Source organism: Cyclopterus lumpus, chromosome 21 (assembly GCF_009769545.1).
Source record: "Cyclopterus lumpus isolate fCycLum1 chromosome 21, fCycLum1.pri, whole genome shotgun sequence".
Classification (NCBI taxonomy): Eukaryota; Metazoa; Chordata; class Actinopteri; order Perciformes; family Cyclopteridae; genus Cyclopterus; species Cyclopterus lumpus.
The window spans coordinates 2,928,291-2,945,227 of record NC_046986.1 but is presented as its reverse complement, the minus strand read 5'-3'; the positions used below and the strand labels follow the sequence as shown (position 1 = coordinate 2,945,227).

General features: G+C 45.1%; 1 protein-coding gene across 2 annotated transcripts; it reads left to right on the top strand.

The window, feature by feature from the left end:
• The first annotated feature begins 1,924 nt into the window (after positions 1-1,924).
• On the top strand, positions 1,925-4,640 carry tent5c (terminal nucleotidyltransferase 5C). Of its 2 annotated transcripts, none has more exons than XM_034562063.1 (2): positions 1,925-2,013; positions 3,289-4,640. In XM_034562063.1, the coding sequence occupies exon 2, from the start codon at positions 3,318-3,320 to the stop codon at positions 4,467-4,469; it is 1,152 nt and encodes a 383-aa protein (XP_034417954.1). In that variant the 5' UTR covers positions 1,925-2,013; positions 3,289-3,317; the 3' UTR covers positions 4,470-4,640. The 2 variants fall into 2 exon arrangements, with proteins under 2 accessions (XP_034417954.1, XP_034417953.1); XM_034562062.1 differs by lacking the exon at positions 1,925-2,013 and adding an exon at positions 2,103-2,384.
• The last annotated feature ends 12,297 nt before the right edge of the window (positions 4,641-16,937 follow it).

Genomic DNA, 16,937 nt, shown 5'->3' with positions numbered 1-16,937 from the left:
TCCTCTGGTTGTATAGAAGTCTATGCTTCATGTGTTAAAGCTGCATTCTCTCTCCTGACCACCAGGGGGCGACTCCTCTGGTTGTATAGAAGTCTATATAAATGACTACTTCTCTTGATTTATTCCCTCAGTAAACATTGTAAACATGAGTTTTTGGTCTCAATCTCTAGTTTCAAGTCTTCTTCAATACAGCGTGATGTTCATTTAGTAAATTATGGTCATTTAGAGTCAAACAGAAAATGTTGTGGTGTTTGAAAGTAAAGTTTTTCACTCATTCCTGTTGTTTGTGCTTTAATTATTCGATAACCTGCTTTGTTTCACACCAAGTTCCAGCTTTCTATTCATCATAAAATGTTCCGCTTCACAATAAAAAAACAAGCTCTTATTGTGGCGGGGAGGGGAGGGATTCTGTGACATTTGTGTTTTACTTTCCACGGTATTGTCCCACTCCTGTACCTTCTGTGGTTTCCTTGAATCATTCACAATAATCGTGTGTGTGTGTGTGTGTGTGTGCGTTACAGAAAAAGGAGTGTTCTGTGTTGTCGTGAAGGTACTTCCACAGCAGAAGGGAGGTCCCCCCCCCTGCTGTGCGGTTGGGTTTCATCCAGAGAATGTTTCCTGTGTAGTAAAACGCTTCTTCTGCGATTACAGCCTGTTCTTCCATTTCCAAAACCTCCAACCCCGAGAGGACTCTTTAAACCCTGAACATCGACCGACGGATGAACACACACACACACACACGCTGGCGTTTAACGACGACTTCAAGACGCTTTCTCTACATAGAAGTCACATGAATAGTCCATTTGGGAGAAATCTTGTAATAAAACACTTTGCATCAACTACAGCAAAGACAATAACTTCTGCCTGCGTATATTGTTTGTCTGAGGATGTTCAAGATGAATGGAAATTATATAGAAATTGTAGTTTTTCAGCTAAAACATGTCACCTCTACAGATTATAATGTTCAGTTTGGTTGAAACTATGGCAGAATTATTTTAAAGAGGTGTTTCATATATGTATATATATATATATGTTGTTCCCATTGGAGATCAATACAACCAACGGACTACTGATCATGTTGAGAATCGATTATTAATCACCTTCGGTGTTTAAAAGTCCTTTTCTCCCAAATGTCATTAACACATCGCTTTATGTTTTCTGTCGCCCTTTTATTTAAATAAACCTTTATTTGTGTGAAAAATGTTAAAGTGGATTTAAACTACAATCTCAAATAAGACATTCAATCACTCAACAAGAAATGAATTCAAATAAATTGATATAAAAATTATATAAAAAGGATGGTGTGTGTAGTGATATATTCTTAAAATTCATTAAACTAATTTTTTTTTTTTTTTTTTAAATCCACTGAAATTGGGGATAACTTTTATTCATTTACATTTATGTATGTAAAATGTACCACATATAATAAACACATTAAGTAATAAGTAATACAATGTTGTATTTATCGTGTTTGAAATGTCAACTCAATGTCGATGTTATGATCGTTTGACTCGATATATATAATATTTAATTGATCTTAAAAAAGTTACCGATTCTGGGTTATTATTGAACATATTAAATGTATTTATTTATTTGTGGCAATACAGATTTGATGTGTGTATGTATATATATGTATATATATATATATATATGTGTATGTATATATATATATATATATATATATACATCATTTCTTAAATGTAATATAAATATATTTATAATGTAAATGTCATATATTTACACACATATATAAAAAAATCACATCAAATCTGTATTCCCAAAAATAAATACAAAAATTAAAAATGATATATATATAAAGTTTTATATTTGTATGTGGACTTTTCAAATGAACTCCGCCTGCCTGGAGACGGGCCCTGGTTACTAGGGCAACGCAAAACACCTCGTCGACCAATCAGATGCGTCGCTCGGCGCATTGGTACAAACAAAAACTCCACGATCTTTACGTCTCGGTGACTTGCGGCCGATGAAAAGTTTGGACTTCATTTTTAAAGGGTAAATATGCACATTTAATATTTAATTCTGACCACACGTCGCTTCACAATGTTTAATATGGTACTTTTAAAAATGCGTAAACGCTACGCAGACACGCGGAGGGACGGAGAGGGAGGGAGGGAGGGTGGTGGTGGTGGGGGGACTGTATCGCGCCACGGCTTTGCACCTATTCCGGCGGGTCGTGCTTCGGCCGTATAAAGCAGGCGTGTCTCCGCGTGTGGTTCAATCACTGAGTCCGCAGCTTTACGTCTCGTCTCCGGGACGCTGGATTATGTGGAGCCCGCTGCACGTTAACATCTTCTCTTTCTGACTTTGGACGCTTCCAGAAGACGCTTTTTTTTTTTTTTTAGGGGGTGTGTGGAGGAGAACATGTATGTACCGCTTTTTATTGCTCTTCTTCTGTCACTGTTTGTGTGTGTTTTACATGCTCTACGTTAAGAAAGTTAAGCTAATTTTAAAGTCCACAACGCCAGATGTAGTCGCCATTACGACAACAAAAAAAAAGAATCAGTTTGAGATATTATGACGTCAAGACGCGAGGATTCAGGTTTTTATCTCTTTTTTTTATATTTCCAACGGTACGCTGCGTGACTTTGCTGAATTCAGATGAATTCGTCGCCATATGGGTTGATTTTTTTTTTTGTATTGATTTTTTAAAAATGTGATGTTAACTGTCGTGATAGTAACGTTAATTTAATTAAGTCCGGTGGCGTTTTTAAATGTTTTTTTTTTTTTTTTTTTTTTATTTCATTTGGTATAGTTAAGTAAAAGTTACCGGTTTGCTTTAAACTTCTCACGCGTCTCGTTCGTCACCGGAAACTCTTTTTAAAGAACTTAACCGGTGTTTTTTTAAAACATTTTATTATTTATTTTAAATACTTTTTTAAAGGTCGCGTGGTGCCTCTCACCGGTTCTGGAATAATAAAAAAAAATTAGAAAAAAAAGCCAGTCTCGCGCAGTGAGCTGTTCTAGAAGCCTCACGAGCTCTGGACAGTTTTGTGTTTCTTTTTCTTTTTTTACTGCGCGTGCGCGTGTCTCGTGCTCACATTGCTGAATGGCTCATGAGCTGTTTGAACCCCTGCGGCTCTATTTTTAATCACGTTTATTTGTGATTTTCATTTTTAAATGTTACATCTGAACTAAATATTATAAAATGGCTAAATTAATATTGTGAAAAATATGTTTTTAAAAGAAGTGTGATTTTTGTAGTCGTGACAAATATGTTTGTAAAGAAGTGTGACTTGTTGTAACTCATCTGTTTTCTCTCCGTCTCAGTTGATCTGAACTTTTTTCCCCGTGAGAAGATGGAGAACAAGGAGGAGCCAAAGAGCTGTTCGGTCAGTGTCCTTACCTGGGAGCAGGTGAGCCGGCTGAACGAGGTCCTGACGGAGGTGGTGCCCGTCCACGGGCGGGGGAACTTCCCGACCTTGGAGGTGCGCCTGAAGGACATCGTGGCCCGCGTGCGCTCCCGCCTGGAGCGGCGCGGCATCGCCGTGAAGGACGTGCGGCTCAACGGCTCCACGGCGAGCCACGTGCTGGTGCAGGACGTGGGCTGGAGCTACAAGGACCTGGACATCATCTTCAGGGTGGACCTGCCGCACGAGGCCGAGTTCCGGCTCGTAAAGGACGTGGTGCTGGGCACCCTGCTGGACTTCCTGCCCGAGGGCGTGAACAAGGAGAAGATCACGCCCGTGACCTTGAAGGAGGCGTACGTCCAGAAGCTGGTGAAGGTCAACACGGAGCAGGACCGCTGGAGCCTCATCTCGCTCTCCAACAACGACGGCCGCAACGTGGAGCTGAAGTTCGTGGACTCGATCCGCCGGCAGTTCGAGTTCAGCGTGGACTCCTTCCAGATCGTGCTGGACTCCATGCTCGCCTACTACGAGCTGGCGCCGACGCCGATGACGCCGGCGTTCCACCCGACGGTGCGCGGCGAGAGCGTCTACGGCGACTTCGACGTGGCGCTCGGCCACCTGTTCGGCCGGCTCATCGCCACCAAGCGGCCGGAGGAGATCCGCGGCGGCGGCCTGCTGAAGTACTGCAACCTGCTGGTGCGAGACTTCAGGCCCGCCAGCGAGGAGGAGTTCAAGGCCCTGGAGCGCTACATGTGCTCCCGCTTCTTCATCGACTTCCCCGACATCGGCGAGCAGCAGCGCAAGGTGGAGGCCTACCTGCAGAGCCACTTCGTCGGCGAGGAGAAGAGCAAGTACGACTACCTCGTGATCCTGCGGCGGGTGGTGGACGAGAGCACGGTGTGCCTCATGGGCCACGAGCGGCGCCAGACGCTGCACCTCATCTCGCTGATGGCCTTCCGGGTGCTGGCGGAGCAGAACGCCATCCCCGACGCGTCCTGCGTCACCTGCTACTACCAGCCGGCGCCGTACGTCCGGGACCACAACTTCAGCAACTACTACGTGGCCAACCAGAACATTCCAACATGGCTGCCGTGTAACTGACGCAAATAAAACGGCATTTAAAAAAAATTTAAAAAAAACACACACGATTGGAAAGTGCTGCTGCTTTTTTGAGAAGAGAAGGCATTAAAGAAAAATAAATAAAATCTCCCCTGGAAAAAAAAAAATATATTGAGGCAATAAATACTTTGTTCCTCTCGAGGCACAATTCTATTCAAGTGGACAAGTGTTTTTGTTTTTGGGATCCTTTCTCGTGCCTCCTCTGCAGAGTTGTCAAGGTCATCTAATAGAAAGCGATATTTTTAAGTCTTTTTTGGGGTTTTTTCTCATCATGTTTGTTTATCAGAGTTTTGTGCCTTAACCTCCAGTTGTTACCCCCCCCCCCCCCCCACACAATGATTTAAGTATGGGCTATATTTTGTAAAAAAATTAAGGGGAGAAGAAAATGTTCTAGCCTTCAATTTAGGTTCCCCCACATTGTGGTTGAGAAAAAAATATATATATATAAGTGTAAAGTATTATTGGGTGTGAAAGGGTAATGTAAAAAAAAAAAACAGCACCAGTGTTAATGTTGTTCACATGAGATGGAAGTGAGGTGGCACTAATGACTACAGCGGCAGGAGGGGGGGGGGGGTCGATTTTGTTTTAATTAATCTTGATGTTTGTGGGCTGCCGCTCAGTGCCTGTGAAAAGAGAAAATGTTTTTTTTTTTTTTTTTTTATTTTCCCCCCCCCCAATGTGAATGTCTGTGTAGGACGCGCCCCCCCCCCCCTCCCTCCTCAGATAGACGGGGCTCCCGAATGTGGGATGCCGACTGGCCCTACACAGAGCGGATGGCGTTGGCCTCCTTTTACTTGGAGTCCTGGAAGGGACTTCCCCTTAAAAGGAGCAGTGCATGGTGGACCCCCCCCCCCCACGGTAGTCGGACCCCCCCTGTTCACGAGCAGCAGCCCTGAAATGGGACTCCTTCTCTGACGCAGACAACTACAGGACATCTATAATTAATTTTTTTTTTGGTGGGGGGGGTTGCGACGCGACTACCCCGACCACCTTACATGTGCCGGGTCACTTCCTGTCCTCCGCTACCCGGGGAACCACGATCGAAGCCTTTAAGCCCCTTTTGTGGGCACCGAGGGCCGAGCAACTGGTATGTTGAGAGGAGACCGCCAGTTGGATGACCCCCCCCCCCCCCTCCCATCCCGTCCCTCTACAAACCATAATGAATTACTATTTCCAGCCCAGCCTATTATTAGCCGCTGGTTTGAATCCCTTGTGGCGCGGTGGCGTCCCCGGCAGGCCGCCTGTCATCTGTCCAGTTTGACACTCTGGAAAAGAAGTTTCTCTTGTTCAGCAGCTGCTGGTGTCGCTGCACTTTATTCCTGCTTGTTTTTGTTTTGACCAGGTGACCCGTGAGCATCTCTTATCTGCCCCCCCCCCCCCCCCCCGTAAAGAACTTGTTCGGTGGGCGGTCAGTTTGACCTCTGCAGGTCACACGGTCGGGTCGGTCACGCTCTGCTGCTGAACTTTGTTTTTGGGGGGGTTTTTTTGAACAAACGAGAAGCCTCTGGACCAAAAGTCACAACAACCAGCAGCTGAAGCACCAAGTGCCTTTTTCCTTTTCATTTGGGAGCTTTTTTAAACTTTAAAACTTTAAAGTTTTTTTTTTTTTTTTTTTTTTTTTTTTTTTAAAATCATCATCAGGAGGCATCAGCCGGTTTACACCTTTTAGGAACTTGCATACTTATATTTCTAGTTTCAGGACTCATTTCTCCTTTTTTTGTGTCTGAGCCAGCGGCGGCCATGTTGACCTCAGTCCGGCCTGCACGGACGTCATAAATATTCACACCTTCACCTTCATGTTTTTATTTTACCGGACCGCCCGGCTCGAAAACCCAACGGCGTGATTTTTTTTTTTTTTTTTTTTTTTGGTGACGCTTTGTCCCGCCGGCCATGCTTTTTGGCCCTGTAGCTTGGGGGTGGGAGACCCCGTACGAACAGAAGCACTTTAAAAGAGGCCTTGTTTGACTCCATAAGCCAGCCACCTTGGAAGGAATGTAAATAACGTGGTCTACGCTGGTTCTCAGGGACATGACGTGTGTTTTTTGAGGGCTTTGTTTTGTCCCCCCCCCCCATTTATTTTCTCCTTGTTAACTGTTCTTAAACTGCAGCATCTTGTTGGAGTCGAGGGCCCCGGCGGAGGAAGACTTCTGGTTCACGGTGTCGTGCTTCGTCATCGCTCTGTTCAGTGATCTCGTTTTTAAAGAAGGGACGAAACGTAGAAGATTTCTTTAGTTTTTATTTTAAGGGAACGGCGGCACAGAATCTCAAATCATTCCCCTGTTTGTTTGTTTGTTTGTCCCCTCCGAGTGACGACGAACTAACGGAGACGCGTCCATGAACTAGAAGTCTCGTCTCTTTGGGCCTTTTTTTTTTTTTTTTTTTGGGTTGGTTGATGTCGCTCGCTTAAAAAAAAAAAAAAAAAGAAAAGAAAGAAGTAGTTTTGAGCGACGTCAAAGAAGACACAACAAACAAACTGCTTGGGTTTTTCTAGATGTTGAATGCAGCCTGGATGTGTTTACGGTTGTTGTTGTTGACTGAAAACGTGCCCGTTGATATGCAAACATTTTTGTAGAAGAAAAAAAAAAGGATGAAGTGTATTTTGCTTTCTTTTTTGCCCCATCTTTTCCTCTTTTTTAATTTCTGCTGTAAACTATTGATCGACCCCGTTGCCCCCCCCTCCCCCTCCCTTCCTCCTCCTCCTCGATGGCCTTTTGTTTAGTAGTGTTTTCTTTCCTTTGATTCATGACACCTCTCTTTGGGGGGGGGGGGGGCAGAGGAGATGTTTAGTGGTGATGCTTGTGTTCCTCTCAGGAAGGTGATGGAGGCTCTGCTTCCTGTCTGGAGAGGATTCTTTTACAGCAGCTGTGTGTGTGTGTGTGTAGGGATGCATGTTGCTATATTAAAAAAAGATTAAAAGAAGTTGGGGTGAATATGAAATGTCGCACTATATATATTTTTGAAATGGTTTGATGCAAAAGAGCTTTTTTTTTTTTTTTTTTTCTTTTTTGTGTCTGCTTCGTGAGTTTGATGGTTACAACCGTGATGCTTTTTCATTTTTCAGGACTTTTACCTCACTTGAGTTTTTTGGGGTTTTTTGGAATGGAAATGTACATCAGGAAAATGTGTTTTTGAAGACGGCGAAAAATGAATAAAGAGTATTAAATGCAAACAATGCTTCAGCTGATTCTGTTGACTGAAATCTCACATGTGGATTTATTAGTATTTTAAGGGTTTTGTGTAAAACAAACATTTAATCTCTAGTCTTAAACGAGTAAAGGTATTTCATCCACATAAATACTTATTTATTTTTTGGGATGAAATATTACATTTTATATTCAAACAAATGTTGTCGCGCTACGTTCTTACAAAACATGACTTATACTTCACCTGAATTCACTGCAGATTTAGTGTAACTGATATGAATATTTGTGTTCAGCCTTTTGAAGTGAGGACACGTTGGTTTGCTGCAGCGCTTAGAGATTTAAAACAATACAAAATGTTTAAGTTTCTAGCCAACTAGATGTGTGTTTATTCACAAACGGAGGACCAATAAATCAGGAGGAATAAAGGCTGAAAGCAACTCTGACTCGGAGCCCAGTTTACAGGAACTGAAAGGTCAAGGGGTCGTTCCGACACCCTGGGGGGCATCTGTACCTCCTCCAGGGTCTTCATCCGCTTGTGTTGTCTCTTTGTAGACATTTAGTTTCTTTGTGGTCTCTTTGTAGACATTTAGTTTCTTTGTGGTCTCTTTGTAGACATTTAGTTTCCTTTGTGGTCTCTTTGTAGACATTTAGTTTCTTTGTGGTCTCCATCCATTATCACCGGCAGGCCGACCCAGGCTTCCCTCTCACCCGCAGCACTTTCCAGCTCATTCTGGGGGATCCCGAGGCGTTCCAAGGCCAGCCGGGAGATATAATCCCTCCAGCGTGTCCTCGGTCTTCCCCGGGGCCTCCTACCAGTTGGACGTGCCCGGAAAACCTCTAATGGGAGGCCCATTAGAGGGCATCCAGGCATCCTGACTAGATGCCCGAACCACCTCAGCTGACTCCTTTCGACACGAAGGAGCAGCGACTCGACTCCAAGCTCCCCCCTGATGTCCGAGCTCCTTACCCTATCTCTAAGGCTGAGCCCGGCCACCCTACGGAGGAAGCCCATTTCAGCCGCTTGTATCCGAAATCCTGTCCATGAAGGTCACGAACAGGACCGGTGATAAAGGGCAGCCCTGGCGGAGGCCAACACCCACCGGGAACGTGTCTGACTTACTACCGAGGAGACGAACACAGCTCCTACTGCAGGCGTACAGAGACCGGATGGCCCGTGCCAACGGGTCCTGCACCCCATACTCCCGCAGCACCCCCCACAAAAAACCCAGAGGGACCCGGTCGAAAGCCTTCTCCAGGTCTACAAAGCACATGTAAACTGGTTGGGCAAACTCCCAGGACCCCTCCAGTAATCTTGCGAGGGTAAAGAGCTGGTCCACTGTTCCACGACCGGGACGGAATCCGCACTGTTCGTCCTGAATCTGAGGTTCGACAAGCGGTCGGAGCCTCCTCTCCAGCACCCTGGCATAAGCTTTTCCCGGGAGGCTGAGCAGTGTGATACCACGATAGTTCGAGCACACTCTCCGGTCCCCCTTTTTGAAGATGGGAACCACCACCCCGGTCTGCCAGTCCATGGGCACTGTTCCCAACCCCCATGCGACACTGAAAAGGCGTGTCAACCAAGACAGCCCAACAATGTCCAGCGCTTTCAGCATCTCAGGGCGGATCTCATCCACCCCTGGCGCCTTGCCACCAAGGAGCTTTTTGACTACCTTAGCGACCTCTGCCAGGGATATGGGTGAATCCACCCCAAAGTCTTCCGGCGCTGCCTCCTCTCCGGGGGACATGTTGGCCGGGTTTAGGAGTTCCTCAAAGTGCTCTTTCCATCGCCCGACGATGTCCCCAGTCCGGGTCAGCAGTTCCCCCCCCCCCTGCTGAGAACAGCCTGGGGTAGACCCTGCTTTCCCTTCCTGAGCCGTCGGATGGTTTGCCAGAACTTCCTTGAGGCCAACCGAAAGTCCTTCTCCATGGCCTCCCCGAACTCCTCCCATGCCCGAGTTTTAGCCTCCGCGACCATCGCAGCTGCAGCCCTTCTGGCCCGCCGGTACCCGTCAGCTGCTTCAGGAGACCCCTGGGCCAGCCAGGCCCGAAAGGCCTCCTTCTTCAGTTTGACGGCTTCTCTCACCCCCAGTGTCCACCACCGGGTTCTCGGGTTGCCGCCACGACAGGCACCGATGACCTTCCGGCCACAGCCCCGAGCAGCCGCATCCACAATAGAGGCTTTGAACAAGGTCCCCAGCCTCCCTCGGGATTTGTGAGAAGTTCTTCCGGAGGTGGGAGTTGAAGACCTCCCGGGCAGGATCCTCTGCCAGACGTTCCCAGTTCACCCTCACTACACGTTTGGGCTTGCCAGGTCTTTCTAGCCGAGTCCCCCGCCATCTGATCCAACTCACCACCAGGTGGTGATCAGTTGACAGCTCTGCTCCTCTCTTCACCCGAGTGTCCAAGACATACGGCCGCAGATCAGATGATACGATTACAAAGTCGATCATTGATCTCCGGCCTAAGGTGTTCTGGTACCAGGTACACTTATGAGCCACCTTATGTTCGAACATGGTGTTCGTTATGGACAAACTGTGGCTAGCACAGAAGTCCAGCAACAAAACACCATTCGGGTTCAGATCGGGCAAGCCGTTCCTCCCAATCACGCCCCGCCAGGTTTCTCTGTCATTGCCCACGTGAGCGTTGAAGTCTCCCAGGAGAACTATGGAGTCGGCAGGCGGTGCCCTTTCCAGGACCCCTCCCACCGACTCCAAGAAGGCCGGATACTCCGAAATGCTGTTCGGTGCATAAGCACAAACAACAGTCAGAGCCTTACTCCCCGCAACCCGTAGGCGCAGGGAGGCGACCCTCTCGTTCCCCGGGGAAAACTCCAACACAGCGGCGCTCAGCCGGGGGCTCATGAGTATCCCCACTCCCGCCCGGCGCCTCTCACCCTGGGCAACTCCAGAAAAGGACAAAGTCCAACCCTTCTCCAGGAGCTTGGTTCCAGAGCCCATGCTGTGCGTGGAGGTGAGCCCAACTATATCTAGCTGGTACCGCTCCACCTCCTGCACCAGCTCCGGCTCTTTCCCCGCTAGTGAGGTGACGTTCCACGTCCCTAGAGCTAGTCTATGCCGCCGGCGATCGGCCCGCCCAGGTCTCCCGCCTGGCACGCCGCCCAGTCTTCATAGCACCCGACCCCGATAATTCTCCCTGCGGGTGGTGGGTCCACAGGGTGACTGCTGCTCCATGATGTTTTTTCGGGCTGAGCCCGACCGGGCCCCATGGGCGAAAGCCCGGCCACCAGACGCTCGCCGACGAGCTCCCCTCCTGGGTCTGGCTCCGGGAGGGTGCCCCGGTTTCCCTTGTCCGGGCAAGGTAGCTTCAGTCCGTGGGCTGCTGTTCATTAGGGTTTATTGAACTGCTCTTAGTCTGGGCTCTCCCCCGAGACCTGTTTGCCTTGGGAGACCCTACCAGGGGCTGATGCCCCGGACAACATAGCTCCCAGGATCACTGAGCCACTCAAACTCCTCCACCACGTTAAGGTGGCGATTCATAGGAGGAGTCTTTGTGGTCTCTTTGTAGACATTTAGTTTCTTTGTGGTCTTTTTGCATTGTGTCTTTGTAGTTCTTCTAAACCTCTTTGAAGTCGTTCTGAGTCTCTTTGTAGTTTCTTTGTGTCTTTTAAAGTCTCTGGTTGCTTCCTGTCTCTTTGTGGTTGTGTAGCATCTCTTAGTTGCTCCTCTTTGGTGTTTCTAGTTAGGTAAAAGGAGTAACTCTTCCTGGTCGGCGGATTAATTCTGGGTGAACCGTCCTGGCCGGACGGTTGTTCCTGTTTGACGAGTCGATTTCTCAGGTCAGGCTTTGGCCTGTTGGTGCATTCCTCAGGATACTTCCTCATGTGTGTGATGTGGCTTTGTTAATATCGCTGCAACGGGACAACAATGTGTGTGGACAAGTGTTTTTGTGTGTGTATATGTATATATATGTATATATATATATATATATAAACTTTATTCATATTCATCCACTTCCTTTTGTAGAGTTGTCACCTTTTCTCAGTCACTTAAATGACTAGTTTCCTGAGTTTCAGGGTCTCAACAAACGTATGTGAAAACACAACTACACACACACACACACACACACACACACACCCCTCCAGTATTGTCGGGCGAGGTCACACATTGCTCGATTTCTGGAAAATTACTGATGCAAGTATGCGGCGGAGAAACAACATTCTTCAACCAGGAGTCCGATGTTTGTTAACCTTGTGAAACGAGAAGTCAATATTGATTTATTTGTCACTTAACTTCAGACTTCAGTGACTCACTTCTGTTGTCTTTTCCTCAACCTGACTATTCACTTGTGTTGCTTCAACTTAACTAAGTAGTGTTGTTGGATAAACCTGACTAAGTAGTTATTTTGTTTCAACTTAACTAAGTAGTGTTGTTGGATAAACCTGACTAAGTAGTTCTGTTGCTTCAACTTAACTAAATAGTTTTGTTGCTTCAACCTGACTAATTAGTTCTGTTGCTTCAACTTAACTAAATAGTGTTGTTGCTTCAACCTGACTAATTAGTTCTGTTGCTTCAACTTAACTAAATAGTGTTGTTGGATAAACCGGACTAAGTAGTTGTGTTGCTTCAACCTGACTAAGTAGTTGTGTTGCTTCAACCTGACTAAGTAGTTTTGTTGCTTCAACCTGACTAAGTAGTTGTGTTGCTTCAACCTGACTAAGTAGTTTTGTTGCTTCAACCTGACTAAGTAGTTGTGTTGCTTCAACCTGACTAAGTAGTTGTGTTGCTTCAACCTGACCAAGTAGTTGTGTTGCTTCAACCTGACTAAGTAGTTGTGTTGCTTCAACCTGACTAAGTAGTTGTGTTGCTTCAACCTAAACAAGTAGTTGTGTTGCTTCAACCTGACTAAGTAGTTGTGTTGCTTCAACCTGACTAAGTAGTTGTGTTGCTTCAACCTAAACAAGTAGTTGTGTTGCTTCAACCTGACTAAGTAGTTGTGTTGCTTTAACCTGACTAAGTAGTTGTGTTGCTTTAACCTGACTAAGTAGTTTTGTTGCTTCAACCTGACTAAGTAGTTGTGTTGCTTTAACCTGACTAAGTAGTTTTGTTGCTTTAACCTGACTAAGTAGTTTTGTTGCTTCAACCTGACTAAGTAGTTGTGTTGCTTTAACCTGACTAAGTAGTTGTGTTGCTTCAACCTGACTAAGTAGTTTTGTTGCTTCAACCTGACTAAGTAGTTGTGTTGCTTTAACCTGACTAAGTAGTTGTGTTGCTTCAACCTGACTAAGTAGTTTTGTTGCTTCAACCTGACTAAGTAGTTGTGTTGCTTTAACCTGACTAAGTAGTTTTGTTGCTTCAACCTGACTAAGTAGTTGTGTTGCTTCAACCTGACTAAGTAGTTGTGTTGCTTCAACCTGACTAAGTAGTTGTGTTGCTTCAACCTAAACAAGTAGTTGTGTTGCTTCAACCTGACTAAGTAGTTGTGTTGCTTTAACCTGACTAAGTAGTTGTGTTGCTTTAACCTGACTAAGTAGTTTTGTTGCTTCAACCTGACTAAGTAGTTGTGTTGCTTTAACCTGACTAAGTAGTTTTGTTGCTTTAACCTGACTAAGTAGTTTTGTTGCTTCAACCTGACTAAGTAGTTGTGTTGCTTTAACCTGACTAAGTAGTTGTGTTGCTTCAACCTGACTAAGTAGTTTTGTTGCTTCAACCTGACTAAGTAGTTGTGTTGCTTTAACCTGACTAAGTAGTTTTGTTGCTTCAACCTGACTAAGTAGTTGTGTTGCTTTAACCTGACTAAGTAGTTTTGTTGCTTCAACCTGACTAAGTAGTTGTGTTGCTTTAACCTGACTAAGTAGTTTTGTTGCTTCAACCTAAACAAGTAGTTTTGTTGCTTGATCCTTGTAGAGTGTCCTTTCAAAATAAACTTCCGTCTTTACAGAAAATTAAGGTTTATACAACAAAACCAATTAGTTAGGTTTTAGGAAAAGAGCTTTGTTGTTATTGACATGTTGTCATGACCAGCAGCGGATGTGACACAATGACCTTAATTCAATGGAGGTGACTGGTTCACTGTACTCTGGAAGTATAATACAGACTTTTTTGTTTTTGGTAGAAAGTAGCTCCAGTTAAAACTTTCTGTAAAAAACCTACCAAATATTAGTAATACCATTTTTTATTAGAATAATGAGGAAATGTTTGTATGAATTGATCCTCAAAGTTGAATTGCTTGTCTCCAGAATATAGTTTTTATGTTTAGGCTCTTTAGGAAAAGGGAAAGAAATGTGTTAGTTAAACATTAAATCACTGGTCAAAGTATGTAAAAGGTTGTTTCCTTAAATCAAAGTGTTTGTTACGCCAACATAAGAAACATTTTATTTTCCTCCAGTGAACAAAATTACTTTTTCCTTAAAAGCTTATGTGACGAAACACATTTGTGGATTCAAAAGTGATATTTGACAATACATATTAGCACAGAAGGGTTCAGGGACAGAAGGTCTTCACATACAGTTCAGCAGGAGAACGCTGATAGTTTATGAAATACCAAACATACATTTACTAAATGTATGTTCGCAGCTCCATTGCAGCTACTGACTTCTATCTTTCTATTTTAATTTGACTTTATTGACGACATTCCTCTGTAAAATACCACAAAAAGCACCCGTCTTGTGTCTGTGACAGATGTGTGAATGGCCCGTTATCTGTTTGTGTAGCAGGCAGCAATATTTACAGAGGGGGCGATTTATTCTTCTGTTTTACAACGCCCACTGTATGATTAGTCATTATCAGAGCTGATGTTCCAGGAATCATCGCTATTTAAAGAGATATGAAACGGCTACAAAGACTTCACTTTAAAGAGATATAAAACAGCTACAAAGACTTAACTTTAAAGAGATATAAAACAGCTACAAAGACTCAACTTTAAAGAGATATAAAACAGCTACAAAGACTTAACTTTAAAGAGATATAAAACAGCTACAAAGACTCAACTTTAAAGAGATATAAAACAGCTACAAAGACTTAACTTTAAAGAGATATAAAACAGCTACAAAGACTCAACTTTAAAGAGATATAAAACAGCTACACAGACTTAACTTTAAAGAGATATAAAACAGCTACACAGACTTAACTTTAAAGAGATATAAAACAACTACAAAGAGACTTAAACCCTCCAGAGACGCATCACGGCTACGAAGATACAGCAAACAGCAACAAAGAGCACACTAATCAACGATATAATCTTGTTGTCAGGGCGGTTTGGACCTTTTGCAGCTCATCGTCTCACATTCTGCAGCTGAGGATTGAGTCGCCTCCAGTTCAAAGGGAACTCATTTGTGCCGTAATCAACGTTGAAGCTCGTCCTGTTTTCAGTGCGCTGCATTCGGGCGGATTAATTAGCACTTGGCTCAATTAAAAGCTGATGAGCAGGAGATCCCAGAGGAACCTCATCACAGCCACGCGGACGGTCCAAAGGTCACGATCTGTGGCACCGATGGCTCCATGTTGGCTTTGCTGATTGTTTGTGTGTTTGTTTGTGTTTGTTTGTGTGTGTTTTATTTGTTCACGCGACTGAACAACTGCAGACGGACAAACCCGACTGCTCCGGTCTGGTTTTCCTGGCAGAGGATGAACAGCGGGCGACCTTTTGACCCCACCGAGGCCGCCGCCGCCCGTTTGATGCCCTGAATCATCTCCGCCACGCGAGTACAATGTTCTACTTTCACTACCTCACCAAACAATGTGACAAAATAATAATACATTATTATATAATAATAAATACATATCGTTGACATAAACAGATAATAACGTAAACAACAACCAGGGCGGATTAATTTCACCTGTTTGTTAGTACATTTCTTATTCATAAAATCTGAATATGCAGGATTATTTGCGGATAACTGTCGATTCGATATTGATTACATACATTATTTGATTCTTCTCTTTGACTCCTTTATACCATGACTTTATACCATAACTATGTTTATCTGCTTCTATCTAAGCCTTTTGTTCATGGCATTGTTCTTCAGATATTTATATATTTTTATATATATTTTATATATTTAGATTTTAGAATTAATAATACGTACGTGATGTGAAAATTCATTCATTCCATGCCCCAATTTATTTATTTAGTCACCTGTTTAATCTGCTGCTAATTAAAAGTAAGATGTTCTCAATGTCTACAGATACATTTACTTCCTGTTGCATAACGTGTGCAGACACTCACATGTGACGCTCCACATATGGCATCAATACGAGCCGGCAAAAAAAGATTCAGTTCAGTAATTATATAAGATTTCCATTTATTGGATCAGCCTCAAACCAAAATATTAAATATGGGACATCCACAAGAACACACAGAGTACAGAGCAGCTCCACCTGCAGCCTCCTTCAGAGGCTGAAGCTCCACCTGCAGCCCCATCAGAGGCTGAAGCTCCACCTGCAGCCTCCTTCAGAGGCTGAAGCTCCACCTGCAGCCCCATCAGAGGCTGAAGCTCCACCTGCAGCCTCCTTCAGAGGCTGAAGCTCCACCTGCAGCCCCATCAGAGGCTGAAGCTCCATCTGCAGCCTCCATCAGAGGCTAAAGCTCCACCTGCAGCCCCATCAGAGGCTGAAGCTCCATCTGCAGCCTCCTTCACAGGCTGAAGCTCCACCTGCAGCCTCCAACAGAGGCTGAAGCTCCATCTGCAGCCTCCTTCACAGGCTGAAGCTCCACCTGCAGCCTCCATCAGAGGCTGAAGCTCCACCTGCAGCCCCATCAGAGGCTGAAGCTCCACCTGCAGCCTCCTTCAGAGGCTGAAGCTCCACCTGCAGCCCCATCAGAGGCTGAAGCTCCACCTGCAGCCTCCTTCAGAGGCTGAAGCTCCACCTGCAGCCCCATCAGAGGCTGAAGCTCCACCTGCAGCCTCCATCAGAGGCTGAAGCTCCATCTGCAGCCTCCATCAGAGGCTGAAGCTCCATCTGCAGCCTCCAACACCCGCTGAAGCTCCACCTGCAGCCTCCATCAATTCAATTCAATTCAATTCAGTTAAGTTTATGTTGTATAGCCCAATATCACAAATTACAAACTCCCCTCAGAGGGCTTTACAATCTGTACACATACGACATCCCTGACCTTTGACCTCACATCGGATCAGGAAAAACTCCCCAAAAATAACCTTTGACAGGGAAAAAAGGGAAGAAACCTTCAGGAGAGCAACAGAGGAGGATCCCTCTCCCCATCAGAGGCTGAAGCTCCACCTGCAGCCTCCATCAGAGGCTGAAGCTCCACCACTGAACTTCCTCTTCTCTTCTCCGACCTCCTGGACTTTGACTCCAGAGGGAAAAAGTGTGAGAAGTTGAGCAGCTCT